Here is a 16,350-nt window from a genome sequence, read left to right as displayed (position 1 = left end):
AAAAGTGTGAGTATTTTGACAAGTTGAAAAGCACTGTGGCTGTATGCTTTTTTATGTGTTCAAGCATTATATCTATATCTATTCTTGCATCTGGATGTTACCAATACAGGAAGGACTTTATACTTTTTATTAGCTGTGTCGTAACCAGTCCCTCAAATCAATTATGAGACGAAACAAACTCGTATCCGATGACTAAATTGAGGTATATTTTCAGGAAATGATTAGCAGACACTTACTGCAAGGTGTTTACAAGATAAATAATGCTTTATATGGCGGTAATGGCTCTTTCTCATTGACATTTATGATAAGCGGTACGACATGTTTTCCCGGCGAGTCAATATCTACACATGAAGACTCCCAGCTTTATTAGACTCAAATGACGGTATTTAATCAACGTCAAGGCTAAGAAAATGGTGAATAGTGTTCTTTCAAGGGGTGAAAAGCATATATCGACGGCCCTAAAGCTGTTTTGACCATGGTAACTTGGAATAATCATCGCACATCTAAGAACGCATTTAGACGCGAGGAAGCTGCCGCCTGCCAGACAGACTAGTGATACAGAGGTCAGAGCTGCGAGTGGTGGTCTATCGTAGCGTCCAGCCCATGTAACCCCATAAAAAAAGGCAGATAATTCACGCAAACCCAAGCGAAAGCCTCCCGGATCAACGCCAAGAAGCTGTGGGTCAAGCTGAAGAGACCGTGGAAGAAGAATTTAACCTCTTGGAATAGATCCCCGGGTTCCTTCCTCTGATAGCGGGCACCCATCCAGCCGACCCCCACTGGCTGGAGGTCACTTGTGTCATCCTCCACAGGTCCAAAGTGGTAGTATGATCATCCAGCAGCAAGAGTGCTCCGTGGTTGGTGACGTGTACAGGGCTAAGAGCGGCCTAGTGGTCCTGAGAAGCTTCCGAACTGTTGCCACCCTCCCGCATTCAAAAATAGCCTGTTGGAGAAGACATTTCTAAGTGACTCGCCTAAGACTTGTGATTGTTGCCCCCTCCCCCGCCCCCGCAGCACCAAAGCTATTATCTGGAAACTAACTCGTGACGGAAGAAAATCAACCGCCAGTCCCCTTAACAGTGCTTAGTTATCTAAGTGGACGCCAGATTCAAGAGGAAAGGTGTGTCTTCTCAAGGACATCCAGTTCTACCTGCTGGGGAAGGAAGGACACAGCCGCAGACATGAAGCTTCTGCCGGAGTCGTCGGGCTTTGAGGCCATCAACAGCGCCCTCAACATAGTGACCGTGGACGCCAGCATCATGGGGCGGTGAGTGGGCTGGGTGGTGTACTTGTGTCCTTATGTCCTTAGTTGTTGACAGTTGATTGTTGTTATCAGTTGATGGACGAGGGGAGTTGCTATTGTTGCCACTTGTGTCTGTGTTTTTATACCTCTCCTATTTGTTCATCCCTCTTTATTTTTTACAGCATTAAATCAGCTTGTAATAAACCGTAGAATAGTGTAGTAATTCCTAATATTGTATTATTTATTTTTTTTATTTTTTTTTTATTTTTTTATATTTTTTTTTTTGTGTGTATGTGGGTGGGTGTTTTACTTGCTGAGAAAAGTCTGTAGAATCTTATGGTAGTGAATCAATAGGTAATACCTAACAATTCATGTGCAGATACTACATAGTTTGGAATTTGGAATCAGCGTTGCCAATACAATAATTATCGCACAAATACGGAAATACGACCGTTTGTACGATGTACAATAACGCCTGTACGATAATACGATAATCCCGGAATTTTTATAATAATTCAATGGAGATGTAAAATAATTTGATTATTCAATTTAAACATTTTTCTCTTTTAGCTGCTGAGCATGTAGTGTGTGGGTGACGCAAATACTGGTCTGATACACGTACCATTCACGTTCTGCTCCGTCTTCCGAGTTTGCCTCTCTGCGTACGTATCTGTCAACCTGTCAAGAATTTAGCCAGCGCCCTTTGGCTGCGTTCAGTGAACGGATTGATTTTAACACTGACCAGACGAATTTTGCTTTTTGGAAGTTAAAGTATCATAAATATAGAAATTACAGTATTTGCCGTTCGCAAACATCCATACGCCATGTATAATCAAATAAATAGTACCAGTCAGGAATCACGTCATGGTCTGTAAATTGTTTTCTGTGATGGGGAAACAAATAAAATACACTTATGTTTGACATGGATTGCTTGCATCCATTAGTAAATTCACTGTGATGAATCACCTAGCAAGTTATGGGAGTGGCATCACAGTAGGAAATGATTCAAGTGGTTACATGCTGATGTCAGCAGTGATCATTATAAAGCATAGCTCAGCAAAATCAAGGACTTGACAGCTTGCTTGTTTGCCTGCTGTGTATTGGATCATCAGCCATACACATGTTTATGATAGTCAATTCATTGGCATACCAGGGCAGGACACTGCTAGGAATAATAAGGACTTGGATACCAAAGTTTGGGACTTGGGTATGCCAGTCCATCAAGACTGCAATGAGACTTTCATGTAATTTACTGAAATAGCATTGCAGAGTGCAGCGTTTCTGAGTTTTGACCTATGATGGATATATATAATTCACAGTCTTATGGCTATGTCATAAGAGTGTAACCTTCCATTATTGTCAGTAGGATCTTTTGGTGCATTTGTAGGGATGAGAAAGCACTGTGAGTGTGGATGACAAAGGATGCAAGGGTCCAAGGTAAGATTATTACTAAGATATAGGGTGTTATGCTACCAAGGTTGTCCCAGTATCCATCATGTGTACTTCACAGGTTTCTTATGGATAGTTAGATGTTGTATATACAATTTAAGTTCATTAAAGCTACATTTATGGTCAAGATAATTACTTAAAATACCAGGAAAAAATAGGCATTAGTAATTTCCTAAAAAAAGTTTATCCCATTGTGTTGCCTGAGAGCTCATTGCAGTAGAGCTTAGATGGAAGTGTGCCAAGGCTCAAGCACCTCCCCAGTTGCAACATACTATTATTTGTCCCCTGATTTTATTGAGCTACCTGTATCCTTATTTTATATCTGTTGTGAAATGAGATAAACCCAAAGACAAAAGTTAATGATGAAATGCTTTTGCTTGAAATGCTGAAAAATGTTTATGGTCATGCTCCTAAGAAAAGATGTGGGACGGTGTGTTGAATGACTATTGTTTTCATTTCTTTGGTCAGAATCAGAAAAAAACCCTTTGTCAAGAAACTGAGCGAGGTGAAGCATGGGGTTAGGAGGTATAAATGCGCTAATATACCCTTTGATATAGTACCTTACAAAATTGAATAGGGTAAAAGAGAGAGAGGTAGAAGGAAGTGGACAGTTTGTTTTCACTTATAGGTAGGTCAAGGAACCGAGCGAGGTGATTGGTGGTGGTGTGGTGTGGGGCTACAGCAGGCGCCCATATCATACTTTCTAATGAAGGGAATGGAATACAAATGCTCACCAGTCGTAGAAGAGTCTTACCACATAACATGAAGAAATATGAAAACGGTCTGAAACACGAGGCAGTTACAGTTTTATAAGCCTAGTGAATAACAACAAGGCTTCTGCATCGGAAATGTGAAAAGCGCTCATGGGAACCCTACTCATCCCCTTTGTGGCCTTAGGAAATATCTATTGTCTGAGATTGTGACCATTCCTACCTTCTGCCTCTAGTACACTTTACGTTTTGAATTGTGGGTAAAATAAATACTCGAGCTATCCCTTATACTCTCTTATCCTTGCCTAGCTTGCCATGCCAGTAAATGACCTATATATATATTCTGTGGAGCGAATGGAATCTAAGGAGGACAGAATTGATAACCTCATAACTCCAGTGGCTGTAAATGGCACTGCTAATGGCCGGGTAAAGGTATATACGTACGCATTTAGGTCTGTTATAAGGCTTCCGTGCCAATCCCTCCTCTCTCTCCCCTTCCTTCCTTTGCCTCCCCTTCCCCTGTTCTGACTAAAGTGAGTAACTGAAGCTGAGGGAAAGGGACGCAAATAAACCGAGAGAGAGAGGGATAGGGGGGGGGGGGGGGATCAGCTGATGGTCCAAGTTCTAGATTTAAAGCATTAATTTTCACTGTACTTTTTTTTCCTTGACTGCCCTCGTATCTTTTGTACATGATATTTTGTGAGGAACACCGTGAGGGAAATGTTCTTCTATTCTTATTCTTATTTTACCTTTGGGTCGTTGCCTTCACCGTGACACACAAAATTAAATAAATAGACAAATATAAAGTGGAGGAGGTTTGTGTGTAGAGTCATTAAGTTTTAAATCAGGAGGGTTATTGGGGATGCAATATTGCAACTGCGCAACAGAAGACCCATTTTTGCCTTTTTTTTCTGTGTGTTTTTAAGCCCCTTTCCTCCGCAGCTTGTTTGCTTGTTGATCATTGCGTGCTACTCCTTATTAACAGGCCGCTGCGAAATTGTCTTCTCCTGGCCTTTCATTCAGTTTTCTTTTGTTGGAGCTGCGCCTAGCGGCCCTTTTTGTTCCTGTTTGTTTGTTTTTCCCCTTGAGCTGCCTCTCTTGCTGTAAAACAAACAAACAAACAAATAAAAAGACCACAATGGATTGGTTTCCTCTACGTGGGTCAATAAAGGAAACTGAAATTCAAGTGGCGTATAGGGCTGTATAGCGCAATCACCTTCTATTTTCAATCTGAATGATGTTTTCTTTAAAGGTATAGACAATTTAACTTCAGAAACAACATATACTACATCAAACAAACAATCTGTGGTTTGCTGAGGATGAGTGAGGATAAATGCGTGTAGATAATAATTCCCTGACTACAAACAACTGTGATTTAGTGTTGGCTGGGACTTGACTTGTGAAATTGTTCTACGGCAAAATAATCGATGAAAATAGTGATACTAATAACAGTAATAGCCTTCTCTACTCCATTCACACTAACTCGACAGATAAGCCCCTCCCCTTCATATTGTGTTGAATTATCATTGGCTAGTCCAGCAGAAAGCCACATCCCCTTTCCAACTCAGGCTGCGTGTGATTGGTGGATGCTGGGAGAGGGTGGAGCCTATTGGTGGTTTCGTGGCAGGTGTAGGCGGGGCTTAATTTGAACGGAGGAGACTTGATTTTCCTGCGGTAAAATAATAACCATATCAACACAAATCTGACCGCAAACAAGTGCCGCTTAGTATTGCATAGCGCACAAGATTTGTTATACGTAAAAGAGACAGTTGGACATATCCTATACCTGCGTGTGGCCTCGGTGCTAATATCCGTTCAACTTTGTCTGTAATAGCTTACTACTTAATGGTTTTGTAGTAAAGTAAAATGCAAATGAACTAAGAGTCTGTCGTTTGTAGAATAATATCGATTTACTGAGCCACATCAACTGTAGTAACTGAGTAGGATGAAAGGAGGTACTTTATTGTTCTACGGTAAAAGAGTAGTATTGGATCAGGGTGTAGTAGTATTAGTAGTATAGGTATGTAGTTAGAGCAGAGGGTACGAAAGGATCGTGTGCATGTCAACAAACAACAACTGTTGGCACTGTATTGGAACCCTAATGCAGATAAAGTTAACCTTGAAGTCTTTGTAGGTCGGTGGGGGATGTGGCAACAGCAGTAGCTGATAGGGGAAAGGGGAAGAATCTCTCTCTCTCTCTCTCTCTCTCTCTCTCTCTCTCTCTCTCTCTCTTACACACACACACAAACACACACACCTGTTTTGGCAACAACCATGTCACCTGACTCGTTTTTCTCCAGTGTTTACGGATGCTATTAGATTCTGGTTTACCGCTATTCTGTAAGTAAAGTATAGAATAGTTACATACACTTATAACCCATTCAGCATCATTATACCCCTTTTAAAATACAAGTAAAGAACAAGGCACAACAAACACTTGGTAGGCTTGTATAGGTCAAATGGAGACCACCTGCCTGTCATTAATCACGTGTAGAAAATTCTCTCTCTCTCTCTCTCTCATGGGGGGTTTGTGGGTTGCTTGAAGCGCATCGGTGAGGGGGGCGTGGCCGCTGTTGGAACTGTTGCCAAGGGTGAATATGTTCGAGTGCCAGCTGCTGCAAGTGGACCCAGGGACACGTGACCAAATGATGTGTATGTGTGTAGGTAGTGGCTCCCCCCTTCCCCGTGACTCCCTCCTTCCCCGTGCCTCCCTCCTTTCCGCCTCCTTGTTCTGTGTTGGAGCCAAGTTTTCTATGAAGGTGTATCCGTGTATCTGGTTATGGATGGCTGGTTGGTTGGTTGGTCGCCTATATCTATCTACTTGCCTCCCTTGCTTACTGTTGCCTGTCTTTGCTTGGTCCCTTGATTCTGTCTCTTTTGATATTACTTGACCTATTATTATTATTATTCTTACTCTTCTACTAATTTTGCTTCGCTTTCGTCGTCTTCAGTAACCTTTGTCAGCTGTTGTATTGCCAGATTTCTTGTTGTTCTTGTTTTTCTTCTCTTTGTCCTTGCTCCTCTCCTTCTCCTTATTCTTCAGTAACCTTCTATAGTTCATTAACTTCTCCTCCTCCTCCACTCTCTTCTTTTCCTTTTTGTAAAACGTATAGAATCCTCCTCCTTTTACTCCTACTCTCCCCTCCTCCTCCTCCTATACTCTCCCTCCTCTTCTTCCCCAGTCCTTCCTTTCATTAATATTCATTATAAGTAAAGTTAGGTACCAATCTCATGCAATAAGGTTGATAGACTGCAGTGGAATTTTAATTTTCTCTGTACCTGTTCCTCATTTTATAAGCGTTTTTCAAATGTACGTGTGTGTGTGTGTGTGTGCTAACAGGATGGAGTCAAGCTCGTAGTTTCTAGACTTGTGAAACTATTTTATCAGTGTGTGTGTGTGTGTGTGTGTGTGTGTGTAAGAAGATAAGCCGTGCCCCGGGTGACAGCTCGGTTCTCTGTCACTCGAAACCCGCCTGGTGTCACGTGATGTTATTAAGAAGACCCGAACAGCCAGTCCTTGGTCGCTGACGTCATTCGCACGTATCTCTCTCTCTCTCTCTCTCTCTCTCTCTCTCTCTCTCTCTCTCTATGCATTGTTACATACCAGCTGGCTTTCAAGGAGACAAACAAGACATTTCACAAGAGATAAGAGAGATAAGGACATATTTCCGCGTTTGATTAGTTTTGATGTAGATACCATTCTCTCTCTCTCTCTCTCTCTCTCTCTCTCTCTCTCTCTCTCTCTCTCTCTCTCTTTGTTCTCTATTTTTTCATACACGCCGCTGGGTGAAGTAAAACCATTATTATTATTATTATTATTATTACTACTACTATCATTATTATTACTTTTGAATACGAATCCATTATCAAACAACGCCTTCTTTGATAACAGATAAGAATTTCAGATCAAAGGTTCAGTTCCGCGTTTAATCTTTTCCTCTTCCCTGTTAAACTTATCATTATTATCTTCAGTATTTATTTATTTGTTTTGTGTGTGCTCTAAAGCTGACGGGAGCGTAAATTCGTGCAGTTAATCAGTAATGTCAGTCATTGTAATACCTACTGACGAAGACTCACACCTGGTTGGTTGTACCTGGGTGGGGATTTCCTGGACAGACAGATTAGGGTAAAGTCCGTGAGAGAACAGGAAGGCTCATAATGTTGCCAGACTCACCAGCACTTACTTGGACCACTGTATACGAGAATGAGGCACTACTTCGTTTTTTTCTGTTAGCAATGTATACCAGAATCAGAGCCATATAATAGGAGAGTATGGTCAACTTCACACTATTCTGGTTCTGCTATGAACATTGTATACCAGAATCAGAGCCAAAAAATAGGAGTGTGGTCAACTTCACACTATTCTGGTTCTACTATGAGCATTGTATACCAGAATCAGAGCCCAAAAAATAGGAGTGTGGTCAACTTCACACTATTCTGGTTCTACTTTGAGCATTGTATACCAGAATCAGAGAGAAAGAATAGGAGTGTGGTCAACTTTATCACACTACCTTGATTTTACTATGAGCATTGTATACCAGAATCAGAAACATTGAATAGGTGAGTGTGACCAACTTCATCACACTATTTTGATTTTACTATGAGCATTGTATACCAGAGTCAGAGCCATAGAACAGTAGAGTGTGGTTAGCTTCATCTTATAATGATAATAATAATAATGATGATTGTTACATTTCGCTCTGAAGACAGCCAAATCAGATGATGACGTTTTACTTATATGCTCGAGTTAGAGGAGTAATACATGCTGTGTCGTGCTGAATATAATATAGCCGCCATGTGTGCACGTAAGCGGTATCGATTAACTGCAACGTATCCTGTGTTGCCCCACTCTCGCTCCGCTGGATGGTGCCGCTTGTACTGTAGCCGTTGTATGTATCTGTGTCAGCTTGTATCCTATTCTGTTGGTGATAAGAAAAGGATGTGTGTCGCTGACGTACATTGCTTAAGTATCGGATGCTCCCTCCCCTCCCCCCTCCACACGTTTTTATTCTTTATTCTTTACTTTCTTTTACACTTTTTCTGTCATTTTTATTTTCATATCCGTGTCTGCTCATCGAGGGGACTCTTGTTGGGTATATATCTTTTTTATTCATTTTCCCTTGATGCCCATTCATGGATCTCAGTAACAATAATAATAATAATAATGATGATGATAACAATAATAATAATAATAGTAATAATAATAATAACAGCAACATTATTATTATTATTATTATTTATTATTAGTAGTAGTAGTAGTAGTATTAATAGTATTAATAGTAGCAGCAGTAGCAGTAGTAATATAATAGTAGATGTGGTTTGTTGCTATTTATAGGCTTAAATTTAATCAGTGATAAAAAAAAGCTGAAGGTTGCTTCTCAAAGGGTGGCACATTCTGATTTGTAGATGATTAACAGACCATGACATTCTTTCCCTTAAGTGGAATACATAGGAAGATGAAGAAAGTTAAGGCAGACTTCTAGATATAGGTTGTCATGGGATGAAGAAGGGAGAATATATTGGTTAAACTCATAATGGTATTTGAAGTAAAGGAGATGGTGCGTGGAAGTATATAAATATATTATTCAAGCAGTGTTTTTCAAGCCTTCTTCCATTCACAATCTAGTTCTTGGTATATCATATTTAGTATTAATAGATGTTTTTCATATCATAATGAATGTTCAAGGCCGGAGAACTTATGTTGGGAATTTAATTAGAAAATTAATTAATTAGATTACCCACTGGGTACACAGACTTGTCTCATATCATTCAGCAATTTGAATCACAGGCTTTTTCATTTTTGGAGAACTGTGAAAGTTGCTTCACCTAGATAGTAGATAGAGAAGCACAGCTAATAACGTGATGGTGATAAAGAGAATCAAGAGCTTTAGAACCAACATAGTTTTGAGAAATATAATGACATGAATAGTGTTCATAAAAGAGAAGAGCAAAAGAAGTTAAAAAGGTACCAACCCGTATTCCACACAACGGTCACTAAGTATGATTACTATATCTCATCCTGCTGTTTCAGACTGGAGAGCTACTCATGCAAAATGGTGGGCCAGGAGAAGGCACTCTACAAGAGGTTCCACAGCTTTTCAGGTCTGACTGACATGCAGGCCCTGTCGCCTCCTCAGTCCATAATGGAGGCGTCTTCGCCCCACTCACTCACCAAGTACGTTGCTTGCTGTGCTCAGGGTAGGGTGTAGTGTGTGTGTGTGTGTGTGTGTGTGTGTGTGTGTGTGTGTGTATAACTGCCATGCAAGAGGAAGAGGGAGAAAGGAGAGAAAAGATGGCTACATTAGTATGTGTATATAGCATTTTATTAACTGTACTTTAGTAGTAATATTTATAGATGCACTTTTACATGGATATACTGTATACGCATATATATAGACATTGAATGAGAGTCTAAATAGATTTTCTGTGGGCCAATGACAAGTTTTACAACACAAATTTCTGTGAAAAAATATACTATCCATATGTAAAAGATACTAATGAAAACATTTAGATCAATAAATCCACTGCCACCATCATGTCCTGATTTCAGTTGGCCGGTTAGACTATTTCTTGTCTATTGATGTGAGACAAAAAATTAGTTAAATTCAGCCCTTAACAACTTTTATAAGCCAGGTAAATATGCATGGCATACTGTGTGAAACAGGGAAATAAGCAGTCACTATGCACACTACAAAACATAAAGTTAGGCTAAGTACCACTAAATACCTTGGGATAGTAATCACATGAATGTCTGTAGAAGTTTTTTGTCTTTCTTTTATTAGTTGTATAGTTACCTAATCTTTTAATTACAAAATTGTAACTCTGTTACTTATGATCTCTATGTTGTTCAGGTAGTCTCTCTGATCTCTTAGTTATATTGTTATTACACACTCAAGTAGTTAAGTAGATCTCTAGCTCCTTCTGGTCCGAAGTCGGTGGTGCTACCTCATAGTGGGTGGACCAGTGGCAACGTGGGTGCCTGTGATCCTCCTGGGCGAGGCCATCTGGAGGCTGCTGGTCACGGCCTTGATGCTTGACACTCCCAGAAGACAGTCAGCTTATTACAGTTGTGTGAAATGCACTAACCAAATTATTATGCCAGCACTTAGTTTGAATTGATGACCTGTATTATTTTAATAAAAACAGAAAGACATGGTACAGAGAAAATTGAAAGTAAAAATATGGTTAATATTATTCCAAAAATTGATAGTAGAAGTTATTGGTATATGAATGTATACATGTATATTTTTATATATCAATGAAAGAAGGCAGAAAAGAGAGCAAAAGGGAAGCCAACACAAACTGCCTTTCTCTGTCCCCCCCCCCCCCCAAAAAAAAAAGTAAATTATGTATTTCATGTAAAATCATATACAGTCCAGCCATAATTAACTATCGTATTTAAGCATACGTATATATTTTGCTGGGGTGCGGTGGTCTATTGCGTTAGACGGTTAGAGCATCAAGCCATGGAAGTGAAAAGCCGTGGCAAGGTGGTTCGAACCCCAGTGCCTGTACGTTATGTCTAGAAGAGCACTCAGCCTTAAACCCCCAAGCTATAACCCTGAAACAGCATTTCTATTTGATCATGGTTAAAAGCCATCAAAACAAAGAAGATTGGATTAATTTAAATGTATATATATGCATATTCTTACTCTTTTCTTCCATCAAATTTTGTTTGCTTGATTATTTTTTAAAGGCATCTTTGTTGCATAATTTAGATAATGCCTTGCACTATTCACTCAAACTAAGTAGTAAATCTTGTGAAACAAATAATGTTCCTTTTTAAGAGTTCAGAGCAACTGTGCGTAGTAATTTGGGCACTGACCAAATAAATGTTATTATGGCACCTCACTCACTTTGTTCAGAATGCTGTGGTAGTAACCTTCAGTAATAACTTTTATTTGATTATTTTGGAATAGTATCTAGTTAGTTGTACTCATAATAGAGTCGTAGTTGTGCTGTTCTTACCGTGTCGACATGTATCTAATTTAGTACTTGTGAAAGCATACATGTTGCATTACCTGACCATATCACCTTCAAAGCATTCCATTGATCATTTGTTTCATATGGAAAACAAAATTGAAATACATTGTACCTGTTTTGTAGTAGAAAAAATGGATATTATGTTTATGGCCAAGACATAAGAGTAGCTGCCCACACCACAGCCTCCTGGCAGGTTTAACCTTGGTGGTAAGGCCAGGAGAGGAGGCACCCGCGGCAAACTGCACCACGCACCCCAACACGCAGTCAGTGCAGACTAACTAGGTTTGGTAGGAGTCTAGAGCAGGGTTGTGGGAGATAGTCATCCTTCAGGTTATAGGTTTCTCAAGGAACATATATTTTCTGGGAGTCATTCCAAACAGTAAATATTTATCACTTCTTGGCCTTGCTTACAGTAAGGATATGACATGTACTTTGTGTCTGAATCCCAGTTAAATATTTGTGCAACTTTTAAAAATAATTGGCAAGATTTGATAGTTGGACTTCACAGGTCACTGTGCAGTTCCATGGTAATGAGATGAGTCAGTTTTGAATATGTCGTTTATGTACAGCTCACAGTGCATTGGAGAGCCGTGTTTGGCCTCCACTGTCAAGCTTAAGATCTGTTCTCAGGAGTTCACAAAGCAGTGGAGGTGATGAGAGTCCTCTGGCAGACAAAATCAACCGCAAGACTCTCTTTTACCTCATCTCCACCATGAACGCTGCTTTCTATCCAGACTATGACTTCAGCAATGCTTCGTCTCAGGAGTTTTCCAGGGAGCCTTCCATTGAGGTAATTTGCACCCACAAGCAAGGGGCTGACTCTTTGTTTTATCCTAAAGCCTCAAAACAATGAAGTGAGAACAGCAGCCTTGAGTACTCAGTTTATTGCAATGACCAACCAAGTGACTAGTGTATTTTGAAGACTAGCTGATCATTTTTCACTGCTATAAGTAGTTGGTAGATGGTCAGTGATGTGTTATTGTTTCAAAATTTTATAAGTATTTCAGTTTGAATTTTGTGTCCTATCACTGCTGCAGGTATTTTTTTTATTTCTTATGCTCTGTTGTGTGGCTGAAAATGAACATGTAGCTTGCAATGCTGGGACAAGTAGAAAATAATTTGGTGGATCTCTTGAGTTTGATGAAAGCATAAATCTTGCAGTGGGTGATGCGCACAGTTCAGCGGCAAATGATGGCTGTGGCAAGAGCAGAATTTATGGCAGTGGAGTCTGAGCTTTGGGCTGCACTGGACAATGCCATTACTCTGCGCGAGTGTGAGATTTACAGCTACAACCCTGGTAAGTTTCCTTACCTTCATTATCATCAGCATCAGCCATTACCAGTTAAATGCAGGACAAAACAATGTCCCACTTAATATCCTTCAGAGCCTTACTTTGCTGGGCCAAAAAATTTTGCTCTAGATTTACAGCTATAACTGGCTGATTACCAACCATATCATATGTAGATTCACAACGCTTCCTGTTAGTCAGAATTAGGACGCTTGCAATTCTTATTTCACAAATATTGTTTTTTCTAAAGTGCTAAGTTTTTAAAAAGAATAATTACTCTGATTTAGTAGTTTATAATGGACTTGATTATTCACAGTGATAAAATTATTCATATATTGTTATGGACTAACATTTACAGTGTAAATGTAATAAAGCATAATGTTAATAGATTGCCACAGAATCACGTCTCCAATTAAGTACTCATCCAAACTTTTCACAAGAAACATTGCAACAAGCATCTTACAATGCTTTTTCTTTTTGTGGAGTCATTCAAGGATGAATAAGTGAAAGGTATTTATACACTTGGAACCTTCTTGCTCCTTCTAGTTCCATCCCCATTAGTTCTTTTCCATGGTTCACATGGAGATGAAATGCATGTTCTTCTAAAGCTGTTAATTGCTTATCATTGCTTTCATTAATCAGATCAGACATCTGACCCTTACTCAGAAGATGGATGCCTTTGGTCTTTCAACTACTTCTTCTACAATCCAAGACTCAAGCGCATTGTGTTCTTTACCCTGCGCTCAGTGTCCCAGTACTGCTCCAAGCCTCTCGACGCAGACTTGATCGATGACAGCTACATGGATTTTGAGGATGATGATTAGGGATCAGACTGTTGGATGTTGATTTATGGGTCTCTCGTCCTATGGATGATCCTTTGACCTGACGTGATTCTGTAATCACGGTCTGTTAAACAGAATGGAATGAGTCATAGATTGTGTTAATTTTATCTTTTAATCTTTCAGTAATGTTTTGAAAGATGCCCACATATTCTGCAGATGGTCTTCATAACATGCATTAAGTTTTCATAACACATTATGGAGCATATTATTTTTTGTGAAAAGATTATTTTAGAAATAATAATAACAGGCCCGTCCATAGGGGAGAAAGGGGTGTCACTGCCCCTGTTATTAGGTTGCCCCCCAACTTAAATTCTGACATTAATGAGAATGTTGTTAATGATATTAAGATGGCTGACATACCATTTTTCAGCATTAAGTTGTAAGGTATGTAAAGGGTGGTAAAGTAAAGGAGAGTCTAATTGGTATGCCAACAACAGATGATTTTGATGCAGAAAGCCTGGCCTCATTAATACTTAAAACACTAAATGAGTGTAGACTAGATTGCAGTAATATATTATTGCAATATTGTGATGGAACATCTGTGATGTCAGGTCAAAAGGAAATTACCTGCCCCCCTCAATATCTCAATCGCCCCCCTTTGGTTAGACTTCTGTGGACGGGCCTGAGTAATAAGTATCTTTACATATTAAATATATTATTATTTGCAAGAAATATTGTATGGGAAAAATGAAAAGGTATTCATATAATACTGTTTTGCCTTTTGGTTTCCAAGTAATAATATTTACATTGGTAACATAAAACTAGGGTAAATAATCCCTTAGAATGATTTACCACAAGGCTAATTACGAGTATACTTGTTCTTTAAAAGATCCCTTTGGTAGTAAAAGTGTCTTGAGTGTACCTTTATAAGTGTGTGTAGGCTAAGGGATAAAGTTAAAGTTATGAATCTTTACTGTTCTTGATTGCCATGCCAGAAGTGTAAAATTGCCTTGCGATTCTAAATGACTGAGCTCAAAAAGCCTGGGGCAGTGTTTTCATGGAGCATTGGAGTTTGTAATTGAAAGGAATGGCCACTAGTCTCGCAGTTGAGCTGCTTGCAAGAGCAGCATGTGCAACATAGTTATAGTATCATTAGTATGATGTGTTATGTTCATAATGAGACATTGAGTTCATAAGATGACTTCAAAAAAATTCCTGTATTGGAAGATATGTTATTGGTTACATTGTCACTGTTATTACATGCTATTTTATATAAATTTTTCTCTAGCACTTGTATGTTTTGTTAATTAGTAGTCATATTTGCATAGTGTGCATCTGTTGAGGTAATAATTATTTTTTTACCATGCAATTTGTGTAGCCTGGAATAACTGGGTATTCTGATGACTGTGTAAACACTTGTTCTCTTGAGTCTTGAAGCTCTCATGGAGGTGACAAGTCAGCAGCAGCAGGACAGCCCCATTTGCACCTCAACCAACCATCTGCTGTAAACTCTGATTGTGAGTGTATTCCTTGAATTATTAGGAGGGGGAGGGTAATCTGCACCTAATGACAGAGCAAATGACAAAGGTCCAGCACAGTGCGTGAGATACAAGGGAGCAGCATCAGACATTAGAGACAGTAGTTGTTGCACACTTTGTTTTACTATATTGGGGAATGTGACCTTATTATTTGTAAGTAAGAGTACTGTGTATTCTTACTATTTTAATTCCTTTGTGTTAGGACAACCTGTAAGTGAGATGCTTACTGCATCAATTAAGTTAAAAATAGTAAATCAGTCTGTCCATGGAGACCATCCTGTAGTACATTAGGTAACACAAGCAGGCTGGAGTTGCAGATTCCCTTCAGCAGTGTATTCCTCTCAAGTAGCAGTTCTTGCTTCCCACTGAACTGTACCTTGATGGTAAAGTGGCCATCATCTTGTTAGTGGAAGCAGCATTTTCTGTAAGTGGAAATATTCTTTACAACATTAGAGAAGCCATATTGATGTATAAAATTGCATTTATTATTATAAGGAGAGACTTAGGGATAGCCCAGACCTGCAAGGACAACACAAGAGTGCATCCTGCTCAGTGAAATATTCAAAACTAACCACCTAACCATCAAAGTTGCAACAATGTAAGAGCTATGAGTAACTTGGAGTAATGTTGCCTCAAATATGTAATTTCGTGTTTAATACAGATCACTCGAGAATCATTCAGTGATGTTTTTCAGTTTGTGGTTCTCTGAACAAATAATTTGTTGCATGTTTTCATGTTATTGCTCTGGTTTTTTAGTTTGTCAGGTCTGTACACACTAATGTATGAAAACACAAGTTGTTTATAATCCTGAGGCAATACAAAAAATGGATAGAATAGTTGTTACATATTCTCCCTTGTTGGAGTAAAGTTTTATAGGATTACCATATTTAGGACTGGAGGACAAGGACAGAAGAAGGGTAGGTTGGTATTATTGCCCAAAGGAGGGGAGGGAACAAACACAACAGTTAAGCTTGGACAATAAGGGGCAACTCTTTCCTGTGCAGAAACTGGTCATGTGATCGAAACTTTACATGCTGTTGCCATTAATTGAATAGGTTAGTTTTGTCTTCATCTTCGTGTCTGTGTGTTTAGTATAACAGAAGATTGCAGTTGTACTATTGATATTTCTGATTATGTATTCCTTCAACCACTTGCTAAAAGATGATGACCACAAGAAGTCTGCATCTAAGCTTTTTTGAGCACATTTCTCTCGTCTTACACAATCCCAGCATTCCATTCTTGCCTCCACTTTCCACACACTCCATCACTCTCTCTACAGCTTATTGAACCACATGTTCTGCCCTAATTTTACCTTTGTATACAATATGATTTTATATTTCTTCATTTCTGCTGGATC

The 16,350-nt window shown here is 39.2% G+C and overlaps 1 protein-coding gene across 1 annotated transcript; it reads left to right on the top strand.

Annotated features, from left to right (window-relative positions):
* The first annotated feature begins 338 nt into the window (after window positions 1–338).
* LOC127002749 (repressor of RNA polymerase III transcription MAF1 homolog) lies at window positions 339–15,874 on the top strand. Its single transcript, XM_050868877.1, has 5 exons — window positions 339–1,267; window positions 9,434–9,577; window positions 12,016–12,175; window positions 12,547–12,682; window positions 13,316–15,874. Exons 1-5 carry the CDS (start codon window positions 1,182–1,184, stop codon window positions 13,495–13,497), a joined length of 708 nt encoding a protein of 235 aa, XP_050724834.1. The 5' UTR covers window positions 339–1,181; the 3' UTR covers window positions 13,498–15,874.
* The last annotated feature ends 476 nt before the right edge of the window (window positions 15,875–16,350 follow it).

Source organism: Eriocheir sinensis, chromosome 2 (genome assembly GCF_024679095.1).
Source record: "Eriocheir sinensis breed Jianghai 21 chromosome 2, ASM2467909v1, whole genome shotgun sequence".
Taxonomy (NCBI): domain Eukaryota; kingdom Metazoa; phylum Arthropoda; class Malacostraca; order Decapoda; family Varunidae; genus Eriocheir; species Eriocheir sinensis.
This window is presented reverse-complemented; position numbering and strand designations above follow the sequence as displayed.